The sequence below is a fragment of the Anopheles stephensi genome, chromosome 2 (assembly GCF_013141755.1).
Source record: "Anopheles stephensi strain Indian chromosome 2, UCI_ANSTEP_V1.0, whole genome shotgun sequence".
NCBI classification, from domain to species: Eukaryota; Metazoa; Arthropoda; class Insecta; order Diptera; family Culicidae; genus Anopheles; species Anopheles stephensi.
The window spans coordinates 8686433-8710050 of NC_050202.1; the positions used below are offsets into that span (position 1 = coordinate 8686433).

A 23618-nucleotide genomic window follows, 5' to 3' on the forward strand; every position below is an offset into this window, starting at 1 on the left:
GACATTAGCAGCGTTGCGTTCGATTTTACCTTTCCCTTCGATCGATGAAGCTGTCAATGGGAGCTGAAACTCGAAGCAAAAGACACCTCATTTCTCCCCCCCCCCCCCCCCCCCCCGGTACTAGATGAATCTCCGCTACGGCGGGAAAGAAAGAACGGAAAAACTTTTTCGGCTTCCCAGCGGGACGCATATTGCTCTAATTTACCCAAACCATGGGTGGCGTCGTGAGAAATCTCGGTACAATTGTTCGGAAATTACCGTGTACTGGGAATATGATTATAATTTCGCGAGCAACAGGATTCTCAAGCGGCGGCTAGGGTGTGAGTTGAAGGTGGGAAGGAGCAAAAAAAATGTTGTTGGGAAAATTGATTTGTTTGAGTAATGTCGCGTTTCAAAGCAGAAAACTTATTGATGATTGAATATTAAATCAAAAGGAAAAACATGTTCATAATTAGCTTTCGGGGGCTGGGAATGGTCGAAATATGGGTGACATCAAGATATTTTTTTTTATGTCTTTTCGCATCCCAAGACGTCTTGGTATCCCAATCGTTTGATCACAATTTTTTGTCCTTTTATTCCGAGCTGCCACCAAGGCAGCTTCATGGCAGTCCTAGGGCTTTTGCTAATCTTTTTTTCTTTTTTCAGCTTCCATTCAAGGCTTCTGCGGCTGACAAGCGCGCTAATGGAAAATGCCAAAGCCCTTCTGCTACTTGCACCGGCAAGCAGTGAGTCTTGCGAGCAGTGTCAAACTTTAGCCCCGCTGGTAGTAGCATAATTCCGTAATGACTTTTGCTGTCGGATTAAGCGACATAAGACCAGTGCGATGATTATGATGGGAAATGGGAGGGAGTTCTCGTGCGCTTAGTTCGGGTGATTGGATACGGTGAGTGGTGGTTTCGTTTTGGTAGCCTGGAAAGCGCATTAGGCGGTCACACATGTGTGTCTTTCGTCGGCTGTGGTCAGGGAAATGTTTATGTCGGGTAGTTAAGATGGAATGAAAGATGATATGACGAGACCGTGAGTAAGATGGTTGAAAGAAATAAACAGTATCATAAACATATTTAAGAGGGCTTGTTTGGAAATGAGAATTTTTGTTAAAAAAAAGTAAAGAAAGGAATAAAGTTTTAATATAATAATCAATTTAATAGAAACAAATTTTAATCAACTTTATACAACACAAATAGCATAAGCCTTGGATTAGTTCATTGAGAAGCTAATAAAAGTAATCTCTATCTCGTGTGGCATGTCACCGTATTAATACCTTCCAACAGTAGGCTTGAAATTCGGTTAAACAGAGCAGGCCATGACAAACGGTTCAGCAAACACGCCTAGTCTGGGTTCAAATCTCGTATGTAGCTAATCTCATCATCCAGCTTAAAGTTTTTCATGGTAAGTAACTCAATCGCTTGTGATGCTTTATAGAGCAGGATCGATACAAATTAAAGAAATAAGGAAAAAAATAAGGAAAAATTATAAGAAAAAGGCAAATCAGCAGGAAAAACTATCAAAAATCCCATGTCTGCTCTCCATTTTCTCTCATGTTTTCTATCCTGCAATAATTTGTCACCAAGTCTCACACAGCTCAAGCTGCGACAAGTTTTTCCATCAGCAAACACTCATTAGCGTTGTTTGTCGCTGTTGTCAACAAAAACTCCTCTTCCAAGGTGTGTTTGTGTGTGTGTGTGTGTGTGCTAATGCTGGCACCTGATTGACGGGGCACATGCTTTTAGTCGAAGTGAGTGAAAATTGAAACCCGCCGTCACGAAAAGAGACAATTTACGATCCAGATCTTAAGTGTTGTGCTGTTGATGAGGACAGGCAATAAAGCCGGGGATCATCCACTGTGCGTAAGAGACTGAGAGCAGAAAGAGGTGATCATTCTGAATGGCCGATCATCCCCAGGAGGCGGTTGTTGTTTGCGTCCGAAACCGAAAGGGGATGCTGATGTCATGTTTTTAATTTCGGCCATATTTAGTCTATGTCACCAGTCCAGGCACTGGGGAATTCTGACAGTTATCGTCTTGGAGGAATGCTCCAAAACAGCTCCAAGGGGAGGGGCGGTGATCGCATTAACGTGCCTCTTTTGTTTGTGTTTCAGGGCACCCTGACACAGCTGTTGAGCACATGTTTCGTTGGAGAATTGTCAGCATCTTGCAATCGGCGCATTATAAGAGCCGTTTGTTATTGTTGCCATCATCGTCATCACTATCTCGAGAGTCCCCTCGGGGGGGTTTTCTTTTCGAGGAGACCCACGATAGACAATGAAAGATCATTGTTCTGCCAAAACGGCCCGGATCGCCCTCACAGTGGGTTCTTTTGTTTCCCGCGGGCGGAATCCACGATGCAAACGCGCGTGACCTGTCGGGGCCGATCGCAAACGGAACCGGTTGACCTCGGGCTACGGTTGGAAGCGGTCGGAACGCATTCGAACGCATCCGATTGTGCCGCGCAAGATCGCTCGAAGGTTTTGGCGTCTTGAGGCTTAGATAGAACAATCGAGTTGATTGTGTAGCGTGCGGGGACTGGACAGGGAATGTTCTGCTCCGGTCTCGCTGTAATCTCCACTGATGATGTTTTAATTGTACACACACGCTTGAAGCCTTGAGGTCTTTCCGCTTTCGAAGTCCAGACTTTGACTCCACCCCAGTGCACCAAAGTGCGTACTGTCAATGCACTGCTTGGAGCCATACAAATAATCCAACGACCAACGGACGGGCTGAGTTACTGAAACCGGTTCACTTGGATGCTGCGGACAAACTGAGCTCGCCCTGTCCGACGATACCGACCGTTGCCACTGGAACAAGCCAGGTTCTCGCTTGCTCGCTTCAACTGACGGCTGCGCACTGCGGTACGTACGTTTGAGAGGCACAAGCGTTCGCGGGCAGTTATCTATCGCTAGCGCAACACGTCCGGTTGGCTATAACAGATGCTGGTGGATGCTGCGGCCAGACTGCCGGAATTTATAGCATCGAGCATCGATGGTGCGGGTGAAGATGAGATCGTCCTGAAAGCGCTTCGGAGTGTCCGTCCGACCCTGGGGCTTCCCCTGGTTGGGAAGTCTCCCTACCGCTTATCCAGCCGTGCGTCGGCTCCAGTCGCCCCAGCTAGTTCACCGGGGTCCGTCCGTGTTGGATCAAACCTTGCCGAGGGCTTGCAGCTCATTGCCAGCAGCGTGCCAAGGATGTAGTGCTTGGGGTCTCGAGTGGTTGTGCCGTGTTCTAGGAGTTTTAAGCTTTGTTCCACGGGAGTGCTAGTTCCAGGGGTGCCAATCAACTGGGAAGACATTGTTTGACCGTGTTAGTGCTGTTGGTGTTGTCCGGTGAGCTCCGCTATCCTTCCGATGGCGTCTCCAATCGAATGGCTACCCTTTGCAGCGTTCCAGTTAAGAGCCCAGCCCCGTCGGAAGCTTGCCTTCGGGCGGGGCGTTTAAACGGTTCGCTACTGGAGTGCTATTAAAAGGATGTGGTCGTTCCGGTTTGCTGATGTCCATCGAAGGAATCGAGAGCGTGGCGGTAGCAGCGCTGACAGTACGTCGACAGGTGGGGCAGTGTTTCTTCCCCGGTGAAGTTGGTATCCAAGGGCTAGGCTTCTTGGTGCATGCTTAGTCGCCATGGTTCATTGGTACAAGCCCACTCAAATCCTGGTCCACTCTGTTCTTATCGCTGACGTGCCGTGTGTGTGAGAGCCTTTTCAGAGGGATGTTCCTTCCGCGGCGATTCTTGTGAGCTGGCGGGGCTATGGGGTCGTCCTAACGGCAGGGTAGCGTTCTCGCTGCCCGGGTAAGGCCCCGGTACGGATGCGGTCGCGGACGTATCCGCCCTTGCGTGTGCGAGCGCTTCGGGAACGGTTGACTTTTCCACCCGCGTCCATTATGAATCGTCATGAGAGAGATTGATAGTATCACGTTGTGTTTTTAATTCACACTGCCGAATTTTAAATGCAATAAACTGAACAAAATAAGAACGTTTTTGGAAAGTCCTTTAACAGTAGAGAATTAAATTTCCTCGTTAAAGGTGTCAACTTACAACAAATAATCAAATAATATCAAATATAACTGACTGACCTTAGTTTCGTAGATAATTTAGGCTGAAGATGCTATACAAAAATCCTCAAAAAGTGCATTACGAGTTCTACCTTATGTAATTATTTAATCACATCATTTCTCCCTGTTTTCACCAAGACCTCTTCCTGTTGTTTTTTTTTCTGTCTGTGATTCATCTTCATTGGAGAAAGACCAAGTGTTGAGGTAGGCTTATCTCTTGAAGCCTTCGCTTCAGTACGATTGCTCAATGTTACGAATCTATTTTTTATAGCATTAGAAGCCCTTATCATGTTTTGATTTTTTTCCTCACAGACCAATCCCAAAATTAAATTTCGAGAGGTTATGAAATTTTGTGTTGTTTTGATGATGAAGTACGTAGCTTTGTTGATGTTAGCTCAGGGAGCAGGTGCATTATCGAGTCGTTTTTTGTTCTGAGGCTTTCTGTTTTATAGCATATGAGGGAAGGGATTTTTGAATATTATTCTTCCACTTCTAGATAAAATTCTGTCAACTTTTGGGGGCATCCTCCAGAGTAATTAATATTCAAGCTGACGCAATGAATCCTCCGTGACAGAACATGGTCACAGGTCTTCTAAATCCGGATCATCAAACACCCGAGCACAGGGAAGTGTTCCGGAGTGCGTAATAAATCCCTCACCCTCAAATTTCGGCCCCTGCTCCACAAGCCTCCATCATCTCCACCAGAAATTACATCCATTAATCACGTGGATGAGTCAAGTGTAGCGTTGAAGTTCATAAACGTGCATAAGAATTTAGATTGGGTTTCTAAATTTAGCCCTCAAAACATCGGCATGGAACACGGCCGCTTCCTGTCTCGGCTTTCTTCTGGATGTCTTGCAGAAGATGGATCGTCGTGCCTGTACCATCGATACAGTGGTAGATCACATACAAACACACACACACACACTGATCGTCGCTGTCAGACCCTTTGGCAGTTTCATTCAAGAGCTGGCTGAAGCGTACCATCTGGGTTCTGTTTTACTTGGCAAATGCACCTCCCGATCTACACGAGCTTGTCTATCGACGATCGGACTGTCTGAGACTGAAGCAGATGAAAGTACTATTGTTGTTGAATGTTTTTATAGATGAAGTTTTTTTCTTTTATTCTAGCTGGAAGCAAAGTGAGGAAACTTGATCGAGATTGCTGGGCAGTTGGAGACGACGATCGTCAACGATCTCCCAATGGTAAAGAGTTTCCGCGCTGTTTATTTATTTCCGTATACGCTGATCTTAAGACCATTCATCATGGTGTCGTAGAGTGTGCTTTGGCAACGAGAAAGAGAGAGAGGGAGAAAGAGATATATGGCTGTCGGGATGGACGTTTCATGGACGTTTGTTATTCCGGCGGATGTCTGGAAATGAGATTAGAGCGTTGTCGCTTTACGCGTCTCCGGATGTAGGAATGTTTTGCTTATGATAATAGAGTATAAAATTATAAATTACACAATAAAGCAAATTTTCCTGTATGAAAGACGCTCCATTTGCAAATCTTCTCAGGAACCTCTCGGCAATACTTGAGACGCGTTCAAGGATACTGTATTGGGTTCGGAATGTTTTCGCCTCCCAAATTATGCATCCTTCGATGCCCTTCGACGCTTTACTTAAAATGATCAAAGTGAAGTGAGTGCTGCCATGAGTCTGCCAAGCCTTGTTGTGTTTGTTCGCTTCATCGGTGAGCACAGCATCGGGAAAAGTCAATAATCATAATGAATGGCTAACGTTTTTCCTTCGAGTGGATATTCTGGGCGGTGTCTGGATATTCCGATCGTTCGAACCTCACCTTTCCAGTATTTTCTTTATCCTTTTTTACTATCCACAACTTCCAACTTGAGGTTTTATGTTTTTTTCGGGTTCTTCCACCTGGTTCAAAGAACGCATCACGATTTCCGCTGGAGCATCGGAGTGGTTTTCCCATTTCCATTTTTGTTGCCTTCCCCTTTTGGATGGGTTTCTATTTTCGGACCGATGCGTCAGAAACGTCATCTCTGGAGAGCGGCCCATTGCAATAGCGAAGTTTTCGGTTTGGCCTCGCTGTTTTCTGAAAAACCATCTCCATCAAAACCATTCCCATTTTTCGGTAGTCAAGATGTGGTCGGTTTGTTTTTTTTTTCTGTTGAAGCTCGATGTATAATAGATGGAAGTGTATGTTTTTTCCGGCTTTTCTTTCAACTGATACCAATTTTTCAAATTGCCATTACGGAGCCACTGTTGGTGTTCGGTTGGAATCATCCCCTGGAGCTAGGGATACAGTTGTGTTCAAAATTATAGCAGTAAGTTATATACAATTAGCCTCGAATTTGTAGACGTGGTCGAATTTATTGAGAGTTATAGAATTACAACCGAGAACTTTAAATGCTAGCTTCGACGCTCTCGTCTTTCAACAGGTGCCCTCTACCGGAATCTCTAGGTACTATTTGCCAGGAATGGTCAAAGTTACTTTGATAGTTAGTACATCAAGTTTTTAATATAACTGTTTGTCTTAAAAATGTTATCCCATTTTTTAAGTAATTTTGTTAAGAAAGTCTAGTCGTCCTTCAGATAAATAACAAAAAATCATTCCACTTAGCCTTGATTCTTTCAAGGACTTTTGATACTCGGTCTAGGGCTGCTGCACCAATCCTGCTGTTTGCCAATGCAATATTTCGGCCGTTCGGGAGGACGCATCAAGGCCATCTTAGATCACATATCAGTTTGGGCCTACCAAGCCTCCTTTGCTCATGTCGAAGACTCAAAAAGACTCTACGGGCTGGGTTGTCTGGTGTCATTCTCATGATGCATGACAAATTCTTTTGATAGGTAGTGTTGAAGAGAACCTTCAAGCAATTAGGATTAATTTTTCTGGCTCTCTTATTTTTCAATTAAAGAAAAAAAAAATAGAATTTCAAATACAACTAAACTTATAAAAGTCCTGTTTCCTTGTTATGTGTTTGTAGCTAGAGTCTTATTTTTGGGACGTGATAGAACGCACTCTAAGCCATATCAAAGGTCGAGGTTTAGGATCTTATACATTGAAATCTTACTGGTTATTCAACAACGTAGCAGCTCGTACTCAAAAGTTCCAGCCATCATCAACCTGCATTTCCTTCCAGCCAAACATCCCTCTATTGCAATAACATCTTTAAAAGGTTCACCAACATGCATCCCACTGCCAATGCTGCTGGAGCAACCGGTCGTATTCTCCCTGCCCCGATGAAAACGCATCAGCTCCCCAACTTGCTGCCTGGCGAGCGATTTACGATGCCGTTGGGCCGATGGAGAGTTTTATTTATAGCAACAACACGGCAGTACGGCCTTCCCTTCATTCACACCTTTCGCACAAGAAACATATTCTCGCTGGAAACTGGTCTCGTGACGGATGACACGATGGCGACTTTGTGTGTGAGTGTGTGTGTGTGTGTGTTTGTGTGTGTGTTTCGCAAAGGGTGATACAAATTCGTCATACAATTTCCGGACATTCCATCAAACGGGAAAATAAAACGAGACGAGACGCATTTTAAAAGTGCGCCTTCCCCCAGGTGGGCTGTGAATATAAAATGGCATCTTATTGAGAGCTAGAACGGGTGGATTCTTCCAAATGTCCCACCGAAAAAGGTGTGAAAACCACACACGCTTCTTGTGTGTCTCTTGTTTGGTGAAATTTATATTCACTTTGTGACATCCATTTCCACCAGATTCGTATGCAAAGCGGCGATGTCTCTGGGACATGCATAAATAATGTCCTACTCTTCCTGTTGTGTTTCCCGCGCCCGAGACGGTCGTACTTGGAACGCAGGAAAATGGATTGGACTTTAAGTGAAATGAAATGAGAACCGCCGAGAGTAGAGCGATTAAAAGCAGATAATTGTACGGTCGCTCATCACCAGAGTTCTTGGGGTCTGGGGTTGTACTGTACCTAGTACAACATCAATAAGATCTAAACCGCGCGATAAGGTGAGCGATCTCTAAGCGGACAGCCGAAAGGGCACAGGGTTTTGTGTCGATTAAAATCAGAATTACAATCGTACGCGCGCTGCACAATGGAGGTCTTGTGGAACGGATTAGAAGCGTTCCGAGCGTTCTGATTTGAATATTGCTCTTGGAAGTATGTCACTGCTCGGTGGCCGATGTTTATCGACGCGGCCGGGCCGGACCTCTGGGACGTCTGGCTGATGCTAATATTGTGCAACTGTTACCGTTAAAAAAACCTGTGTCCCTCTATGCAAATATGTATGTTTTTTCACGACAAACACTCGAAGCTTGAGCTGCAGAACAGTAGCAGCCAGGAATATGGAGGAAAGGTAACGGCAAGCAATCCCTGCCTGAACCACACGGGGGGACGCAGAGATTTTCAATTTATTTTACACCCGCGTGAAAGCTTTTCCTTTTGTTAGTTGGATGCTGAAAAACCTGTCGAGCGAATGTCCCCCACTCACAATCGAAGCACAGACGATGATAAATGAGTTTCCAATGATGGTGGTTCCAGATTTTCTAAGGAGGCTTGCTGTGAAGGAGACCGCTATTGATGCAATCCATTGTTTGCGTTGAGGAAAAATTGTAACGAGCCATATTGTAACGAGCGGTAAAGACGGATTAGACCGACCGTGCGGAGGTGTGGATGAGTTTTCCAACCCTGCGCTACAATCCTTCGAACAATTCTCACTTCTCCGGTACATGTCCTCTCGGGAAAACACGCGCCTTTTTAAGGATTCTGCGGTTTTCCCTTTCCCATCCGCTCCGTGCAGCCGACAAATGATCCTTGCGGTTCACCTTCAGCCTCGAACGATTCATTGTCGGCTGTGGTCTCGGTGGCACGTGCAAGGGCCACTTTAAGCTTCCACAACCGTGCCACACCAGTGGGCCGGGAGTTTAGAGGTGGGAAAACTTGTTGACTTTGAAAGGGGAGGTTGGTTTTTCTTACATGGAAACCTGTTCACAACAATGGGTTATACGTTACAAATTAGGCAGACTTGTTCGAGGATTGTTTGAATGAGTCGTTTGCAAGTGTTTCTAATTAAAAATTTAATTGTTGTTTTTAGTATAAGCGCTGTGGATGTTCTATTATATCAGTAGTTAAACATTTTCTTTTTTATATTACTCTTTCCTTTTAGGTTGTTTTGTTAAGTTTTATCGTGTTTTGAGCATCTTTTATATGCTCTTTGAACGTTGACTGTCTCTAGTTTCTTTATTTTTATTATTTAGTAATATTAGTTTAAAATTTTTAGTTGTTATTGATCATGTTTCTGACATTGGTCTCCTTTTTGAATTTTCCCTTGAACTTAGTTTCTTTCTTTATAAACTTAACAATTTATTAACTCCTGTTTCACTCTCGACTTTTGTTAGTTCTTTCTTTAAGGATTTTTTTTATAACTTTATTTTGTTTGTTAACGAATTAATTTGTGAATTACATGTGTTTCTTTATGCTTTAATTGTTATATCAGTTTTGCCTCTATTCTCTTTTTTATTTCACTTTTTTAAGTTTGTTTAGGTTTTCTTGTTGACTTGATCGATGTTATCCTTTCTTATTTGCTGTTTGTGAATATGTTGTAATGGTTATAATTATTTTCATCAATTTTTGACACAAAATACGCTTTTCATGCTACTGTTTCATTACTTAAAATACCGAGGTTTTTGTTTCATTTTAATTAAATTTAAATTTACCATTCTGATTAAGATTTAAATTCTATTCAATTTTTTTTTTGTATTTAAGTACGCATTTTCTTATGCCATGGAATTATTTTCTTTTGATAAACATCCCATATGAAACTAAAATAGTAACCACATTTAAAGGTTGCGCTACCGGATCGAGTCTTCTTACCGAAAGTTTCCATCCGAAGGTTGTAAAATTCAATTACAATCCATTCGCTTAATCCGGATTTAGGCTTGTACTCCAGCTCCCGCCCGGGTTGCATTGAAAGCTGTCGTCAATAAATCCTTCCCGGTTGAATTGCTTGCGGCAAACTCCAAACACATCCGAAACCCAACTTCAATCGAACTCGCCGACTACAATGGGAGTCGGCTTCTTTTCCCTTGCTACGGTTTGGGGGGCGGCCAGCAGCCGAATGCAAATTTCAATTACGGCAGCACTTTTTCGGTTGTTGTTGTTGCACCCGATTGTCCTGTTGGTGGGGGCTCAGTTTTGTCAGTCGGCACATTTTTTTCCAAACGTGCACCCAATTATGTTGTAGAGCGGTTGGCCGGTATGTTTCCACCGTTTGAGGTCCACATTATACGATTCATCATTTGCTGGGTGCGTTCCGACCAAAAAGGGACACCCGCCAACAAGGGTCACGCGGGCCGAAAAGTAATTTAAATATCCTTTTAATCGACTGCTGAAATCACAACGGAGAAAATGATACGCAGTCGAGGGCAGGGAGAGTTCTTTGATACGCAGTCGCCTGATCCGAATGTCAAACAAAACTACAAAGCTACACCACTTGAGCGAACAGTTGTAGGATTGAGGGCAAAAGAAGTAGACGAAAAAGAAAAACGAGCTCACAACCCACATGAATGCAAACAACCGAACGGGCAGCGCATAAAAGGAAACATTATTAGACCGCCATACATTATGTATATGATTATGCAAACACAATAAACACAGCACAGATCAGGCCACCGTGCGGTAAGCAAATGTCGAAAAGTGCCACCAGATGAGCGGGATCTACAGGCACGGTGATGACAACGTCGTACCGCTCCGTGTTTGTTTTCTTTATTGCTTGTAGTGTTTCCTGCGTTTTTTTTTATTAGCTTTCCCGCTTTTTCATATCACTTTTTGTCGCAAAGTCCAAAGGAAAACAGAAAACAGCATCAACATGTTCCTATCACTTTCCTTACAATAGAGTTTTCCCATGCGATGTTTCAGTGTTCCAGTTTCAGTATTCCAGGGATTAAAAGACACACCGGTTTCTCCCTGTTGGGTAAATAGTTGGGAGGGAGACGCGTGTGCTTGTTGTCAGGAAAGGGCGATAAAAAGCCGAAGGTTAGTTTAGAGGGAGAGTAAAGTGTTTGTGAACCGTTTCGCTGACAAAAGGGAAACCCCTTTCCGATGATGATTTGCCATCGGTGGTTGGGTACAGTGAGGGGCATAAGAGTAGGAGCGGGTTGGCTAGCGGCTTCAAATATGCTTTTCATTTCAATTATAGCACCCAGTAATGACAACAAAATAAATATAAAAAAAAAACAAGTCGACGCTGAACTTATAACTACAGCAAGCAGTGTAATAATGTGTTCCGTCCACTGACAAACAATGCACCAGAGAGCGGGCCAGGCTCAATTGCTGCTACCGGATGGTGTAAAGAACCGTGACGTCGCTATGTTTTCCTTCCTCTTTCCCCTTTCTCTCCCCCCTACTCTCTTCCCCCCCTAGCCCTGGATGATTGCCTCATGGATGCTTCATCCCTTTAATCGACCGGTGAGAGGACCACTGTGTGATTTACTGTAATCGAATGTCCTTTTACACTATTCGATGTCGGCAATCCGAACCGGCTAGCTGATGGATTAGAGGACCTATTTCCGGCATTCCTTTAGAGTGGGCTCGTTCTCAATGGACTGAACTAGATACGGGTCAATTGATGGATTCCTTTAGAGAGTTGCTGCCGGTAGAAGGTCTATCCTTTTTGTTGGATAGGAAAATGCTTCTTTTATTCGTTTCCGAAAGGGATAAATTATGCAGGACATTTTAAATTGAGGTCAAATTATGACAATAAAGGTAGGGTACATTAACTTAAAGAAGGCTTAAGGATAGATTTTAATAGTGCTTTCGAAGGTTTTTTTCAGGCCTCTTTGATGGTGACCAAAATTAACCTAAGGATACGATTTTTTGAATTCATATAATCTCTCTCTTTCTCTCTCGCTCTTCCTGTTTAAAATAATCATCCAAATTTCAAATAGACTCACTAGAATAGTCTTTTCACCTAGTAACAGTTGATATTCCCTTGTAATGAAAACCCGATCCAGTTGTGTTTCGAACCACACTAATCGGTGTACTAAACCAAAAACCTTACCACAAGCCTATGATAGCTCTTCGTCAAACACTGCTTTATATTCCCATATAAATCCTACTCATAATACCGTATCCATTCTGAGGAAAGTCTCCTTCTGCTAATTACTTTCTATTTTACTTCGAAAACCTAGATAAAAGGACACGAGGGCCTTCCTAACACCCAGGGGACTAATTTTTGATTGACAAACTTTTCCTGTGAGACTTTCCTAGCTTTCAGGATAAAGGTAAGTTTTCCTCTCATGCTACTACCACTCTTACGACACAAGGAAGAGGAGATTACTGAAGATAGTTCTTCCATAGGCCGCACAAAAACGCACGGACATGCGAAAATATTTACGCTCCCATCGATGCTTCCGTATCGACGGATGTTTCGATGCGGCGATAGAGGGATTAGTGTCAAAAATGGGTCCGTTAAATTATGCTACTCATGTTTCTCCGCGTGCCGGTTGACGCTTGGAGGCATTTTATCGGGCGCACGATTAGGGATGGTAATGATGGCGTGGTGACGGCCAGGATTAGGCGCTCGTGGACTCGATTACGGTGAGGCTGATGCTTGTCAAACACTGTATTACATGATCGTTATGATTGCATTACGGTGAAATGGATGGAGATGAATAATTTGCTAGGCGAGAGAGAGAGAGGGAAACGGGTCGAGAGAAAATCGTTAAATCAAAGCCCGTTGGCAACGTGTCGGGCATGTTTGGTGGATGTCCGGGATGTGCTGACAGTCAGCAAATAAAATGCATGATGACACAAGCAAAAAAGTATTTGGCTGAAAACATTGCGCATGACGCAAATTTTTCTGTCTGTGGAAATAACGCATCATATTTTACTTTTCCTGCTCCAGACTGCATACTTGAAAATGGAGCAAAATTAGAACAAAAATGGCCTGTTCGGTCTGTTTCAACTGTGTTGAAGTACTAGCTTTTTTCCTTTTTTTGCAGAAAAAGAACATATTTTTGCCATCCACTTCCATTCGGGTTTTTTCCATAGCAACACACGCTCTCCAAAGTGACCGCCGTCAGAGAAATCGATAAATGTCACCAGCAGAGCACAGGATTATAGCACTCCACAGCAACGCAAGAGTAAAAAAAAAAGCGATGGAAAATTGGAAAATGAAGAGAGCTTTCCCTGTTTGAGTGGTTCAGAGTATAAATGTTTAATTTTTATGATAATTGAAAAAAGAAAACCTCAACTCGGTTGGGTCGGTGTGGGTTCTCGTCGCTTCGTTATGGATCGATGTTTTGCGGTTACGATTACGAGCCGGACAGCCAAGTCAATTCAGGAAAAAGGGTAAAGACCATTTCCTGTAAATTTATACCGATACAGTTCGCAACCCGAATCGAACCTAATCAGGCTAAATTGTGAGCTAGCCATGGATGGGACTTGATTTATGGGTCCTTGGTGTCTGGTAACTGGACACCGGCCAAGGCGAGAAGCAATATGGGAAGGATCTATCGTGTTTTACTAAATAATTTATTCCACAAAGTCTTTGTAAAAAAAAAAAACATAAAATTCTGTGTGAGTTGATTGGTCAAATAAAAATTTCATTCGAGGATGGTCGAAAGAAGTAGCGAAAGAATTCCTCTCAACGTGATTAGTACCTTCATCGGTAAAGTTTGACGATATAATCGGGACTTAGGGGGTAAGAAACCCTCTTAAAAAATCACCCGCAAAAAAAAGGATCAAATAACGCAACAGACCGGCGTTCCTTCCCTTTCGGCTTCGATTGTAAAGGCATGCTACGGGTTCGGGTAGATGGTCGAGCATTCGCTATTTGTTGAATGTCCACCACACGAGTTGCCTCTTTAAAAGATGTTTAGAACATGGGGGGAGCGGTTTTTTTCTCTACTTCTTGCGCCTTCCAAATCCCAAGACGACTGCTCATTTTCATTTCAGCTCGCCCATGCCCAACGCCCTCCGTTTGGTAGCGATCGTAAAGTGAGGTTAGGCTGGCACGTGATGCAGTCGCACACATGTTTTGCGGCATTCGATACGTAATTGAGTGGGCAGAAAGTGGTTCCATTTCAATGGTGTTCGTTGATTTGTTGTTTGGTGGATTGTGTTTTTTCCAGGGAAAACGAAGGGAGACTCTCCATCCGGCGCTTGCGGAGGGAGCACGAGTGATTAGGGGATGCTTTATTGAACCATCAAAAGGCTAATGATTTCCTAATGAAAGTGGGCGCTCGGGCTTGTGCGTAGAAATCGGAGCTTCTGGCCGGGATGAAAGGCCAACTGACCAACTGCCAATGTGTTGGCGCTCTGCGTTGGAATGGAAATGCGTTAACATAATAACGCTGCATATACGCTTGATCCTTTTGTTATCAGGATCAAACGGTTGTTCTGTGTATGTGTTTTAGCTTCGGTTCTGTATATATTCAGTAAAAACACAGATATGAATAGGCCTTTCATGTAGAAGTGCACGGCTCATTGAATGTAGAACGAGGTTCTTGTTCTTCGAGAGGATCCTGTAATCCATTAATTATATGGATGAGGCTGACGGTGTTCAGGAGCATGTATTATTGATAAATAATGTTTTTCTATATTTTCAAAATAAGTCAGAACTCTTCAGTCTGTTCGATACAATCTATTCCAACCGGAAACCTCAATCCTAATCTTAATCGTCCATACTTCCTTCCGGCCGAAAGAAGGACACACGGCAAAAAATAGACTCCCAAAAAGCAAATAGGAGGTGTATTTTTTGTCAAAGTAACACGTACTTGCTTTTTATCCATTTTTCATAACAAAAACCCCAACACTCTTCTATCCATTTTATGTTGGTTTTTCCGATTACTGCTTGCCTTGTCTCGTCCGCATTTTCCCTATTGATCCTGTGCAATGAATGGGAACGATCGCACACACACACACACAGAGAAAACAAGCACCGAGACTCGGGTCACCCGGAAACCCTAAATTGTTCGAAATTTCCTTTTCCCATTTGCGAAACCCATTGTTAAACATCATCCTAGCTTCAGCCCGATCAATGAACGTCATCAGTTATCGGTGTGACAGTGCTACGGCGCATTCATCCCATTGTTGGCACTTGTCCTCTTTCTGTTTCCCTTTTTTTTCTTGATGTTGTTGTCGTCCGAGAGTACGAACAGTCAATAAATCGAAGTGTGCCATGGTGGGAAACTTGCGTCTCGCAGTTTTTCCCCTGCCGACCCGCCGATTCACTATGAGCAAAGGAAAACGGGAACTCTTTGCTACGTTTGTTTACTACGGTGAGGGTGCGTATGTGTGTGTGTGTGTTTACTTAGACTTGTTTGTGCTACAATAACTGTCGGAACGGAAGCCGAGTGTTTCGAGCCGAGCGTTCCGTTTGAAGTTGGGCCGGTTTCGGTTTATTTACTTTGAGCGCGGGTTAGTTGGGTTAGGCAAACTTATTTGCATACATCTGTATGATATATTTCCGTTCCCTGGAGGAATATCTTCCTAATCAAAACAGTTGATAAAGAAATTTTAATAAATGAAAACGAATTGTCATCATAGGATAAATAACAAGCTGGTAAGTTACATCATTTATTAATGATAGTTATGTGACAGGGATGAGCGACTTTTATCAATAAATGTCCTTTTCCTTATCGAATCCATATTTTGCATGTCATTGCCTATAGAAAACTTCGTATGGCACAGATTTTAATGCTCCGTTCGTACAGTGCTGGCCAATGGAATAAGGTCACTCATGTAAGTGCCTGTTTCTTGTTCATTTATTTCCAAGTATAAGTATGATGGCTCGCCACCGACAAGTGTGAAAATGATTATCGTTTTTCATAAGGTTTGTTTTATTAAACAGCAATACGTTCTTGTCGTTCTGTTGTAATAAAATGAAAATATTTTTAATGCAATCGCGACATCTATCCCTCTTGTTTAAAAAAAGGCCGTTAATGAGATATGAGTACGCAGGATCTGCTCATCCAGCTACGAAAAAACAAAGTAAAGGAGCTAGAAATGGCAGCCTGAGAGTTTTCGAAGCTGTAGTGACAAAGAAGAAGAAGGAGTTATTTCGAAAAACAAAATTACAGCACATTTATATATAATTTTGATTTATATGAAGAAATAGGCCAATGAGGAACCCAGTATTTTATGACATTGACTTCAATAAGTCATCAGTTTACAATTTAGTAAATTTTAAACTTGATCCTGCTCAATATTTGTTAAGCCGGATCGAAATGGCAGTTAAAATTCATATTGTTTTCTTGAAAAATCATTTGCTTTTTATTGTGCCTCTTTAAAAGGTCATGTGGGCCTACAAGGATTCTTTAAGTTGTTTATGAATGTCCAACGACGCCACAGTTTATTTAACAATCATTAGAAGTAAAATGTAGCTAGCAATGGTGCGGTTCACAAAAAAAATCTTTTATTATTTATTTCAATATTTTTCTTAATATAAACTTGTCTTACTCTGATGGCCATCACTGTACCTTTCAAAATAGAAAATGAAAACAATGATTTTCTTTTAGAACGAGAAAATTTTGGGGACTCTAATGGACTAGTTTTTATTATATTTTTTCTTAAAATTTTCATTTGAAATTCTTCTTGGTTAAGTCATGATTTCATGAGAAAAAGGATTAGAAAGTAAAAAAGAACTTTAGGTTATGCTATTCAATACGAGCCTAACTCTTCTCAAAACAAGCTAACCGACTATAGAAAATGACAGACACATTTTCCATCCAGGTTTTGCTTCGTCATTGAAGACGTCTAGTGCCAAAGAAGAGTTACAACGAAGCAAAAAATCAAACAGGAAAAACCTAAATATCCTTACAGTGCATCGTTTTGTTGGTAAAAATCTTCCAAATCGAATTTTTCAAAGTTGAAGAAAAATCGACACGCTGAAAAGTCTTTTCATGAGCAATTTCTTCTACCAAAAAATGGGAACTCTTCACCGTCGCTTTTCGCTGTTAATTATCGCTAACGAGATACGGAAAATTGTGTTTACTTTGTAACCTTTCATGCCACCCATCCCTTCGGTCCGCTTCCCAGTTCTTCTCTTCCCGATCGACACATTTCCACATTCACGTGCGTCATTCACGGGTGTGTTTGGGTGTGTTTTTCTTTTCCCCTAACGAGCAGCAGAACGCAAAGCAGGCAAAAAGATCAAACGGGTTCGGGCAAAAGTTTGGCTAAAACAAATTTATCTACAAAACCCTCAGCTGCTTCCATCTCCAGTGATACCTTCACCTGTCATCCTGGGTGGTGATGGTGCTGTTTTCAGTCGTAGAAATCATTCCTGGCTGGTGTATTTTCTCCTGGGGAAAATCTGTGTGTCACAGAGCGCAAGGGCAAATAAGGATGCTGCTCGATGGGTGCTCTTCAAAAATTAAACAAAGAGATAGGAAAAACAAAAGCAAACTCCGATTGATTAAGAAAATCAAGCAGACGAGACTAAACAAATGAGAGGGAAATTTGCACGACAGAGGGGTCTGAGTACGTAGCATCATTCTAATGAGCAAAGAATATTCGGGTTAAAAGAGGGTGAAAAAGACAAAGAAAAACCACGAATCACTGCACCGACAATGGCCATTGACGTATCACGTGCGATCTCACTTGTCAAACAACGCCTGGCAACCAAGGATCGCGTTCGGAAAAGCACCCACTCGGTGGGATAGAATTCCGGTTCGTTGCCAAGAAAAATACCGTCACTCAGTCCCTCAGCTAAAAAGGGGCCTTTGTATTGTTCAGTTCGATGCCAACAGTTTTCCCAGCCGACTCGAGTTGAGTCGTTTCGCTCATTCGCACTCGCAACTTGCCAAGTCACCTGTTTTCTTTTGGCACATTATGCTACCCTTTGGAAGCAAAAAAACGTATCGAATAGGAGGCGCTATACCGTACGGCGTATAACAATGCGCTGCGCATTGTCAGCGCACATAACAATGCGAAGAGTTTTTCCGCATTTTCCCACCCTCGAGGTGGTGGAAAAGCCGATTGTTGTCCGGTTCGCGTGGAGAAAAAGTAGGTGGAGCTTCCTACTGGCGCTGATCTTTTGTTGCGAAAAGATGGTTCTTGTGGGTGGAAAATCTGACATCTTTGATTTTTGCAACAGTTAAGGTTAGTTGGTTTGGATAATAGTTTTCAGAAATTGTTTGTTGTATTTTTACAGGAGTTTCTGGGTAATGTCTCAAGGCTTTTAACGAGAATAGCTCCAATTAAGGTTACAGTAGCACAAGACGTCCTGTCCAAAAACTGAACAGTGTACACTATAGGCAATGATCTCAGTTGATATCATAATTGTAGCACATAATTTCATACTGTTATTATTGGAGCATCTCCAGTTTCTTTACAGAAAAATTGCAAGCGTTCAATAGTTAAATTACAAGAGAGTTTATATAAACTAGCTACATTCTTCGATGAAGAGGCCAGTACTGACTGTTCGAAGTTATGTGCTACATTTGCAATATCATCTGAAACAACCTGTATGTGCAGCATGAAAATCTTACTGGGATCTCAGTGAAGCTCTGCCCATTAAGCCAAATTTTACAGCAAGCAAACATCACGTGATAAGACGTTCGGTCGGCACGTTGTATGCTGCCCGATGTGTCCATGTTTCTAGGTCACCTTTTATTATGAAACAATCGTTTAAACCATCCATCCGTCACTTGCACGTTCCTACCAACATTGTTGGGCTCGGTTTCCTATCAAACTGACCGTGCCGAGATGGGATGCTTACTGTTGTGAATGTTACTCAAACAAACCAGCTGCTGTGTCTAAGCAACAAAACATTTCACTCTGTTGCATTGTCGATCGATGGCGCCCCGAGGGTCACTCGTGGTGCTGATAAGCGTCTCGCATCAAGGAAGTAGAATCTTTCCGCTTGTACAAGGGCTACATTTTTAACCTTTTGCGCCTGTTTAGTGAAAGGTATAGTAGGGAGTGGGTTGTTTTTTTCTTCAAGCAAATAATTACAAAGAAGCAGTTTTAAATAGACCGGATCGCTTAGTTTAACACTCATTCACAAATCAATTCATCAAGCGCTTCTCCATTGTTCAAGCTCCGTAATTTATGTGCTCATGCCCAAGTGACACCAGAGCATGATTGATCGTCTGAAGGGAATAAAGGGCTGCTTGTGGAAAGAAAAAAATCGTAAGGCAAACTCTAATTACCAGCCCAAGCGGTGTAATTATTTCTCAGCTATCCGATCCGAACCAATGAATATTGAATGTTTTTTCGAAAGGCGGCAAGAAATGAATAGCGTTGGGCTAGATGTCTCGAATGGATGCGAGTGAGGGAAAAGTAAAAGCGAAGGATTATCGACGCCATTCCAGCGTGTCCATCCGTGCATCGGTGTTGCGGTTTGCTTTGGTGACGTTCGAGCCGTGTTCTCACGGCTGACGTTGATCGATCGGTCGGGTCGATGGATTAGAAGCGGGAAGTTTTAGAGATTTAGACCCCGCAGTTTGAAGCTGCCGATCGATGGCATGATGAGAAATGTGACTCTCTCGATAGAAAGCATTGCAATATGCTAACCGGTATGATACAAAGTTGTTAATTCGACCATTTATCTGGAAGCTGTCATCAGGTGCTTAATATCTTTCTCTTTAGGGATTGATAGTTCATAGATATTTAAAATAAATTTAATTACGATTGTTGATTGTGGAAATAATTTCAACTCACCACCAGCAAAGACACAGCTTCCAGACACCACGCCTGCCATGCTGAAGTCCCTGTCACTGTGCTCCCCGAAGATCCCAAGGTCTTGGGAACCCGATAATGCCGCATTGCGCTATGCGAAGCTCGAACTACGCATGCACGACGTTACCTCCGCAAAGCGCAAGGTCATGGCGAACATGAATGCAGCAGCATGGCTACCACCGGCCAGGCTCCAGGCACACCGATCTCGAGCGAGAGAGAGAAAGAGCAAGGTCTTTGTCCAATTGCGCATTCAGCATAGCATTTTTAGCCTTCGTTTGATATTATCCGCTTATTTCTGTAAGTTATGTTTCTTTTCCTTTTTTTTTTAAATATCCATTCCTTGCTGGGGGTCACCACTACCCACCGGTTCTTGTCTAGACACGGATGCTGGAGCGTTGGAACAAAGAAACAGAGAAGCGTCTCTTCCTAGCGTTGGACATCGCTGATATCATCGCCCAGGTGAAAGGAATGCGTGTGGAAGAGATTGCGGAAGCAATAATCGCATGGACATAATTAAAACGAGTACTAGGTTTACCTTGGTTGTGAGAAAGAGAGTTACTGAGCCCAAGTCTAAAAAAGGGAACCCTTGGAGCTGAGGTTGATGATCTGGTTTTTAGTTAAGCAATTAAATAAAATTATCTAGTTTAAATACTTATTTTAAATTATGAATAATTATGGAAAATATTGATTTTCAAACATTTTTAAATAAATTTTTTTTTTGTTCAGAAAGTTTAACTTTTGAATAAAAATGCAATTTAAAAAAAAAATCGTACAAAAAATAAAAGAGATTTAACAAATATCTAAAATATTATCCAAATAATGCACCAGCTGCTATACATTTGACCCATAGTGAGCAGAACACTATAAATGTCATACCCCAGTAGATGGCGCTACGCACAAGCATCATCCCAAGACGACTGGCGGCTTTCGAGATGGAAAAGCTTGCACATGGCTTATTTTCTTACGGTTTTCCTTTCGCGAGGAAATTTTGTGGTCAAGTTTTCCTGCTCCACAAATTTCTCTTTTGCGAAAAGAATTCAAAAATAATTACCCCGAAAACAACACGCTCCGTACAGCGCTTTCCCAGCGAGATCGGGAGCGACTCTGGATGCTGCATGTACGGACGCTGCTTTCGGGTTGGGTTAAAAATACGATTAACTGGTAACTTGTTTTCGCTAAGGCATCGTAAAACAGCGTGCGCTTCGGTCCATGCTTAATTTTATACTGGCGCCCCAAAACTGAAGCCTCATTGATTTATTAAGCCAAGGTTTCTTAGGCTTTTTTTCCGAAATCGTGGGTTGTCTTCCCATCACCGTACCACACCCTTCTCATTTTAGCTTATCGACTTAAGCTTGATGGACTAATTAAAATATTAATATCAGATTACATCGACCGCCGATGGACGGACCCGTTCCGAAAATGACGAGATGTCAAACCGTCTCAGGTGCAAGGCGAAAGAAAAATACAAAACTTCACTCGAAAGCATAAACGTATAAGCAGCATAACTGGTGGTATCACATAAGGCAACGTTGCTTTGTGTCTTTCTTACTGGTTAAAATCGCGTTGCAATGTTTTCGATTTCTTCGTGCTTGTATTATTCCTGAACGGGTTCCAAATTTTTGCTACAGACCCTTCAGCAAGGAAAGTGTCATGTTTCATTCAAATCCCGTTTTTTGACATGCGGTGACGTTTTAATTGTGCGCCACAGCGGGTAAAGGCTTCAGATGACGGGGGGCAGGCGATGAACCGGCTACCAAGAAGAGAAACGGTGGATTCCATGAAGCTCGTCCTGAGCGAGAAGCTTTTTATTGGTACAGTGTGGGCCGCACACTTTGAAAGATTATCCTTGGCCAGGGATTTTGGTGAAATATTTCACAAGCTTGACTAGCTAATTATATTCAAGTTGGAATCGTTGTAACATCTTTGATCCAAAGCCTATTTTATTGATTTTTGGGTATGTTTACTTTACAGTTTCAATTGAATGCTGGGTTTTTCTAAGTTTTATTTTATGATCAATTCGAATAATGCCTTGAGATAGTCTCCGGTTGTAAATATTTGTTACAAAATCAATACATTTCTTAAAGCTGCTTGTAACGCACACGGTCCCCTCCGAGGAAATTGAATTCACTACTGCGAGAGGACAATCCAAAAACTCATGATTTCCATAAAGTGATATGTCTGTAGTTGTAGCGTTATTACGTTCTACAATGTAAACCACAATGCGGATCGCCGCATCGTTACATCAGTTGGTCAACATATTGTTCTAGCGATGGAAAAGAAAATTCCTTCCCGTAGTAAATATGTGTAAAAATGACGAGCGTCAGCCAGCCAAAAAAAAAAAAAAAAACAGTAACGTATTGTGTCAGATCGACTGGCTAGTCAGGCTGGCGCCACTAAGTCTGACCAGCGGAACGTCAACATCCTTTACCCCCTTCCAGAGCAGCATCCGTAAAGTACCATTCCTTGGAGCATAATAGGAAGATGTTTTGGGGGAATGAAGTAGAGCATAGTTTTGAGGAATTTATGGTAAAGTACCTTGAATTTTAAATAAAATTATGTATTTTACAAGATTACAAATATACACATTAGAGGCTGGATGAAAAAAATGTAGGAAAGGAGCATGTTATTGCCTACATTCAGGTGCTTATTTAAGTAGAAAGCGCCACCTATATTCGAGTAGCGGTAGCTAACAGTTTGGCAGTTGATGTTTGAAAAGAAAATCTTGTTTTTTAGTAATGTATGTCTTCTTGTCAATTAGTGTTTTCTTTAATTATTGAACGTAATACTGTTAACTGACTTCTGCTAATTTTTAAAAAAATATTTGAAAATAGTTTAAAGTTACAGTTTAAGGAAATGGGTGACAATAAAACATATGATTGTGGACAAGGCTTTCGAATTGGTTACACAATTCTTATCCTTTTGGAATCTAAATGCTCTTTTATAACGATTTATTTTTAAAATATCTAAAGTTGTATAAAAAAGCTTTATTCGAAAGCACATAGCAAAATGTAAAAGCTTGCTAGAACGAATGCTTTTTCAGTTGTTGTATCGTGTGCAGGAAAACAATGCTTCAAGTATATTTACTTCCAATAACTTACTGCGCATGCCATGACTGATTCATCTGTTCCCCTTCAAATGATTGCAATTCCAAGGAAGCTCCAACTATCATTTTTCTATTGAGTGCAATAGAAATAGAGATTCAATAAATGTACACTAACTTATTTTACTAAATTTGTTTGGCTGAAAATTAAATTAAAAAGACAAACCGTCAAAATGCAATAACTTCGTGTCTGAAGATACTCTGGAAGAGTGGTGGCTTCGATTCTTTATGCTATCCTTAGTCATCGTTAACATGTTATCCATCGCTAGTGGAACAACTCGATCGCCGGAGAAATGAATTTCCTTTAATGCGTCCCCCATCACAATCACCAGCCAGCCACAGTCGGCTGAGTCTGGTGTACATATACAAAAGATAAGCACTTGTCGAAGTGATATAAGGTTTTTCGTCAATCCTCAGTCAGCAGCGAATTGGATTTCCTCGCTGAGGATTATAGCGTGTGGAAGCGTTAGGTAGCTTGATTTTGGACTTGGTGTCGTATCTCATTAGTTTCGGTCTATTGAAGTCTTGGAAGTATCAATATCGATTGTTTGCGATTTGATGTCATCGAGGATTCAGTAGTTCTGGTAGGGCTTCTGTGACGGTCATGATGAAAATGCATCTTCCAATAAAAGGGAAATTCATTTACAGGGTGATTTACGATATAAGAACTAGACATATATTTATATTTATAAAATATTCTTAGAGTAAAAGTACCTGTTTTACTGCTTTCAATCTTTCTATTCTTTACTAAATATTTATACAATTTCAGATGTATTTTTGGTGATGAGTGATGCTAAAACTCTATCATCATCGTCCGTGGTTGTCATTATGTTGTGTGATCACTGTCT

The 23618-nt window shown here is 42.0% G+C and overlaps 1 protein-coding gene across 1 annotated transcript; it reads left to right on the forward strand.

The window, feature by feature from the left end:
• The first annotated feature begins 18914 nt into the window (after nucleotides 1-18914).
• LOC118503782 lies at nucleotides 18915-20287 on the forward strand. The gene is made up of 2 exons (XM_036037459.1): nucleotides 18915-19900; nucleotides 20049-20287. The coding sequence occupies exons 1-2, from the start codon at nucleotides 19691-19693 to the stop codon at nucleotides 20181-20183; spliced, it is 345 nt and encodes a 114-aa protein (XP_035893352.1). The 5' UTR covers nucleotides 18915-19690; the 3' UTR covers nucleotides 20184-20287.
• The last annotated feature ends 3331 nt before the right edge of the window (nucleotides 20288-23618 follow it).